At 34.6% G+C, this 6,064-nt stretch overlaps 1 protein-coding gene across 1 annotated transcript in view; it reads left to right on the top strand.

Moving 5' to 3' along the window:
• The window catches only part of LOC107714754 (A-kinase anchor protein 9-like), a 138,161-nt gene that overhangs the window by 107,876 nt on the left and 24,221 nt on the right, over positions 1–6,064 (top strand). Inside the window, 4 exon segments of the mRNA XM_016520718.1 lie at positions 397–567; positions 2,387–2,548; positions 5,557–5,695; positions 5,775–5,928. Coding sequence (XP_016376204.1) covers positions 397–567; positions 2,387–2,548; positions 5,557–5,695; positions 5,775–5,928 — 626 coding nt within the window.

Below are 6,064 nucleotides of genomic sequence, written 5' to 3'. Positions count from 1 at the left end.
GTGAGAGTGAGAGTGAGAGTGTGTGTGTGTGTGTCTGTGTCTGTGTGTGTCTGTCTGTGTGTGTCTGTCTGTGTGTGAGTGTGTCTGTGTATGTGTGTGTCTGTGTGAGTGTGTGTGTCTGTGTCTGTGTGTGAGTGTGAGTGTCTGTGTGAGTGTCTGTGTGAGTGTGTGTGAGTGTGAGACACACACTGCTCTTTCTGAGTCCAATTTTGTGCTGTGCAGTGGGGTATGTGAATAATGGCAGTGAAAAAATAACCACAATTCTTAGCGAATAATAAGAATAATGGAAATTGCATGTAAACGGGAGTGACATGTAGACATCACAATGCGATTAAATCCTTGCTCTGATTATTGGATGTAATGTAAATGCCTGTAAAAGGAGCTGTGTTCACACAGAGCCTGCTGCGTGAGGTGCATCAGGAGGGCATGCAGGTGCTGTCTCTCTCCGAGCTGCCGCTGTCTGAAGCGGATCGAGCTCCTCAGAGCTGGAGCAACGAGAGAGACGCCTTCATCAACACCGTCGAGTCCCTCCAGCTCCTCGTCAGCGCGCTGCAGACGGACACACAGGTGAACACACACAAACTCCTTCACAATGCAGGCCACTTCCGTGAAGCTATGAAAAAATTATGTTGTGTTTGATGACACACATTGCTTATTTAATTATGCATGAACTCTTGTAGAGATTACAAGTAAACTAATTAAGTAATAATAGGAAAATAACGGAATAAATGGCACGATTAAACAAATGCAATTAGTTTTAATTATATTTAGTCCTACATAAATGTAATTTTAATTGTTTTATTTTTACTTGTTATATATATGTATTTGTATAAATATATATTTACAGTTATATAAGGGTCAAAGACGGTAAGATGTCCGCATCGAAAGAAATGTACAAAAGTGATTTTATGTCAATAGAAAGCACTTTAAATGTAAGCAAATTGTCTACTTTTAAGGTTTTGGAGAATAAAATGTCAAAATTTGGTTGAAATAATGTTACATTGTCATTCAGTGGAACGCAATATTTATCTAAAAATTCAAACAACATGCTTATACTGACGTGTACATATTAAAATATATAAAATAATAAGGGAGCATATTAAATTTTATTGTGTTTTACATGAGTAAAACATTCTTACTGACAAATGGGCGAAACCTAGGATAGTGGCACATTTTAGAAATGTAAAATTACTACTAATTAGTATTTGGGGTGAAAGTAATTAGTCTTTTAATGTGTCATAAATTGATTTTTGTTGTAAATATGCCTGAGAAGATTGTTACACTGAATGATATTTTAGTGGGTGTCTTCTGTAAATCAGGGGAAAATGTATCATATTTATTTTTTGCTCAGAAAAACAAAAACAAAATTGCAATTAAATTAAACAGAATTTTTTTTTTTTAAATTTGGGGAAAACCACAACAATTTAAAGCAGTATTACACTTATTGTTTTTATGCTTAAACCCTTTTTCGTCTTTGACCTGTATTTATTTTGATTTGACGCTTTTGTGATTCATTTTGATTGTTTTTATTTTAAAATCCTTTGTATTTAAATTTTGCATTCTTCTTTTGTTTTTAGTAAGTCATTTTCATTTTATTTGAATCTTTATGAGGTTTATTTAACTTTAGTGTGCATTTTTAATTTTGATTGATTGTTTAATTTAAAATAATTCATTTAAATTTTACATTTCTGTTATTTTTATTAATTTTTATGAAGTGTTTAAGCTTCTTTGAGTGTTTTATTTCGATTTATTTTTACTTATTCTTTTTAATTTCGCATTTAATGATTGAATTAATTTTAGCAAGTTTTATTGTGCTTTTTTAATTTCAAAATTTATTCTTTTTTATTATATTTAGCCCTTTGTGAAATATTTCCTTTTGTTTTAAATTTTTTATTCTTTCACTTATTTATTTATTTATGAATTCATTTGTTTATATTTATTTCTGTATTTATTTATTTATAAATTTGATTGTTTTTAATTTAATATTTATTTCAATTTTACATTTCTGTTATTTTTATACATTTTTATGAAGTGTTTAAGCTTCGAGTGTTTTTTTTTTCCAATTTATTGTAACTTACTCATTTTTAACCTTGCATTTTATAATTGAATTAATTACTATTTATTATTTATTTATTTATTTACTTTGTGCAACATGGAAATGAGGGAGAGGCGGTCCTGATTGGACTAAAAAAAAACTCTACATTTGAAAAATATTTATAAATGAAAGAGTAATTATAAATTATAAAGGTAAAAGTAATACATTAGGACTACATTTAAAAATGTATTTGATCAGTTCATGTATTCCTTTATGTTCCTGTTATGGTTTATTTTAGCGTATTTGGTCCTGCGCTAGTTCAGACGTGTTTGGTGTTCTCTGTGTCTGTAGCTGGATGGCGACTGGCGAGCGGAGCTGCTTTCAGCTGTTCAGCAGGTGTTTGTTCAGGAGCGAGACGTGCTAAAAAACATTTTATACTCTCATCTGGAGCGACTGGACACGGCTGACGCTGTCATTCATCTCAACCAGCTGGAGAGAGCGCTAGCGGAGCAGGTTAGCATGCGCCATTACTACTCAGACACCAGATATCATTGTTGATATTTTATTTTACTAGTGGGTGCAGGACACTATAGTTCATTTATGTAAGTGAGGAGAGCAAAATAAAGTAAACTGTGACACATTATACCCAGAAACTCTTCATACAGTGGACTACCGGATCAGAAATGATTCAGACACTTTGACCTGAGCATGTTTTGCTAAAGTGTTTTTTCTTTAATTGCTAATGCGAGCTTTTTACACCACAGACTGAACTAAATGAATGCTTGGTAATTAGTTGAGCTAAATTGTTTTATCTAATTGTGTATTAAATTTAACAGCTGACAGCTATTCAACAGAATTCATTGCATACCTGAAGCGCTCAGTCAGAGAGTGTTCGGCGAGTGAAAATATATCTGTGCTTAACTTATACTTAGCCTCCAACTCACACTGGCGAGTAAAATCTGAGAATGTATTAGCCATTGGCTAATATTAGACATCATTTAGTCGCCAGAGTGAAGATTTAGTCGCATTTGCGAGTGATTTACTCGCAATGTAGAGGGTTGTATTTTATTACCGTTTTATAAACTATAGCCAATAAACTGTGATATAATGTGAGAAATGTTGAAGGTGTCTGAATAAATTTTGGTTTGACTGCATATATTAGATATTAGGGATGTATCGATATCAAAATCTCACGATACGATATTTTTCACGATACGGTGTACGATATCGCGATATGAAGTCCACGGTGCGATATTTTTTCATGATGCGATAATATCACGATATGAAGTCCACTATACGATATTTTCACGATACAATATGCGATAATATCGCGATATGAAGTCCACAATACGATATTTTTTGCGATGTATAAAAAAGAAAGGGGAAAAGGTGTTTTTTTTTCTTCTTCCCAATAATTAATCATTGCGTCATCAGAGCTGTTATTTTGGCTTTATATATGATAGATAAATTAATAGATAGAGCTAAATTAGCAGCATCACGTTTTCATCAGTTCGCAGGTTGTAAAGTTTATTGTAGCTATATGGGCGCTCAGTTTCTCTGGTTGTTTAATACATTTGGCCGAAATCTCACGATATAAAAGACGAAGCACTATGCACAGGATATTTAAAACGTACAAAAGCGTATTGGCTACAACTAGGCTAAGAATCTTCTCTGCTCGTTAAACACACAAAAACATTCGCCTTTATAGACAGCATTTAAAGTGAGTAAAGAAACGCTGTACTTATTCAAACATGAGTTTTTTATTACCGTTGCATTGTGAAGAGGTAGACGTCTGTCTTCAAACTGTGCGTCGCAGCACTTCATTCTGAATGGAGGAGGGGTGGAGCTATGAGGTTTGATTGACAGTTTGAGGATCCAATGGCGTTACGAGGTTTAGTCACAAGCTCCTTTGAATGCTTTTCATTGGTTGAATATTTGTAAATCCCACACACAGGCATAACGATGACCGATAGCACTGGTTTAAAATAATAATGATCAAATATGTGAGCCTGGAGCACAAAAGCAGTGTTAAGTCGCTGGGGTATATTTGTAGCAATAGTCAACAATACATTGTATGGGTCAAAATTATACATTTTTCTTTTATGCCAAAAATCATTAGGATATTAAGTAAAGATCATGTTCCATGAAGATATTTTGTAAATTTCCTACCGCAAATATATCAAAACGTAATTTTTGATTACTCACACACACACACACACACACACACACACACTCACACACACTTACACACACACACGCTTAGTGATACACTCACTTGTGAAAGATTAAATCATGACATCTGGCACACAAGATTGTTTGAATATGTTTGAATAAAATAATATATCATAATACAATATCTGAATAAATAATATCTGAATAAAATCATATTAACATAACAATACAAATAATTTATTATACTGTTATGCATTTATGTAAATTAGTAATTAAAAATAAATTCAGTTTAATAAATAAAACGTATAATTTTATTATATATGATAACTTTTATTTATAAATAAATAAATATATATATATATATATATACATACAATCTCACGATATAAAAGACGAAGCACTATGCACAGGATATTTAAAACGTACAAAAGCGTATTGGCTACAACTAGGCTAAGAATCTTCTCTGCTCGTTAAACACACAAAAACATTCGCCTTTATAGACAGCATTTAAAGTGAGTAAAGAAACGCTGTACTTATTCAAACATGAGTTTTTTATTACCGTTGCATTGTGAAGAGGTAGACGTCTGTCTTCAAACTGTGCGTCGCAGCACTTCATTCTGAATGGAGGAGGGGTGGAGCTATGAGGTTTGATTGACAGTTTGAGGATCCAATGGCGTTACGAGGTTTAGTCACAAGCTCCTTTGAATGCTTTTCATTGGTTGAATATTTGTAAATCCCACACACAGGCATAACGATGACCGATAGCACTGGTTTAAAATAATAATGATCAAATATGTGAGCCTGGAGCACAAAAGCAGTGTTAAGTCGCTGGGGTATATTTGTAGCAATAGTCAACAATACATTGTATGGGTCAAAATTATACATTTTTCTTTTATGCCAAAAATCATTAGGATATTAAGTAAAGATCATGTTCCATGAAGATATTTTGTAAATTTCCTACCGCAAATATATCAAAACGTAATTTTTGATTAGTAATATGCATTGCTAAGAACTTCATTTGAACAACTTTAAAGATGATTTTCTCAATATTTAGATTTTTTTGCACCCTCAGATTCCAGATTTTCAAATAGTTGTATCTCAGCCAAATATTGTCCTATCCTAACAAACCATACATCAATGGAAAGCTTATTTATTCAGCTTTCAGATGATGTATACATCTCAATTTCGAAAAATGGACCCTTATGACTGGTTTTGTGCTCCAGGGTCACATATAATAGAGATAAGGAAGTTTTTGATCATTTTTCACGGCTCACCCGACAGCCTGTCATTGGGAAACACTGTGTTAGATATTAATGTAAACACAGATTGTAAGGGTGTGTTGTGTTCAGGACGCGCGGCAAAGGGAGTTGATGGGAGCGCTGTGTGCCATGGACAGAAACAGCCTGCGCTCCGAGATCCAGCAGCTCAGAGATCAGCTCCACACGCTCACAGCGGAGCAAACACAGCGCCACCATCAGGACAGCGCCGGTACGACACGCTCATCAGCTACTGAGAACACCAGCTTCAGCTTCCACTGCATACAGGTTTTTAATTCTTTGTTGATCAGGAACGGAGAGCGAGAGGCAGGTTGAAGCGATGCCGGTCGAATCCGGCTCTGATAGACTGGAGGAGATGAAGACTGAACTCAACCAGACTAAACTAGAGCTAGAGAGCGCTCTAAAATCACAGCACAAACACCTGAAGGAGCTCGACACACTCAGGTAACACCACTCACACACACACACACACAGACAGACAGACAGACAGACAGACACACACACACACTCTCACACACACACACAGACAGACACACACACACACACACTCTCACACACACACACACACACACACACACAC

This window comes from Sinocyclocheilus rhinocerous, unplaced genomic scaffold (genome assembly GCF_001515625.1).
Source record: "Sinocyclocheilus rhinocerous isolate Xijiao unplaced genomic scaffold, SAMN03320098_v1.1 scaffold359, whole genome shotgun sequence".
Lineage (NCBI taxonomy): Eukaryota > Metazoa > Chordata > Actinopteri > Cypriniformes > Cyprinidae > Sinocyclocheilus > Sinocyclocheilus rhinocerous.
This window is presented reverse-complemented; position numbering and strand designations above follow the sequence as displayed.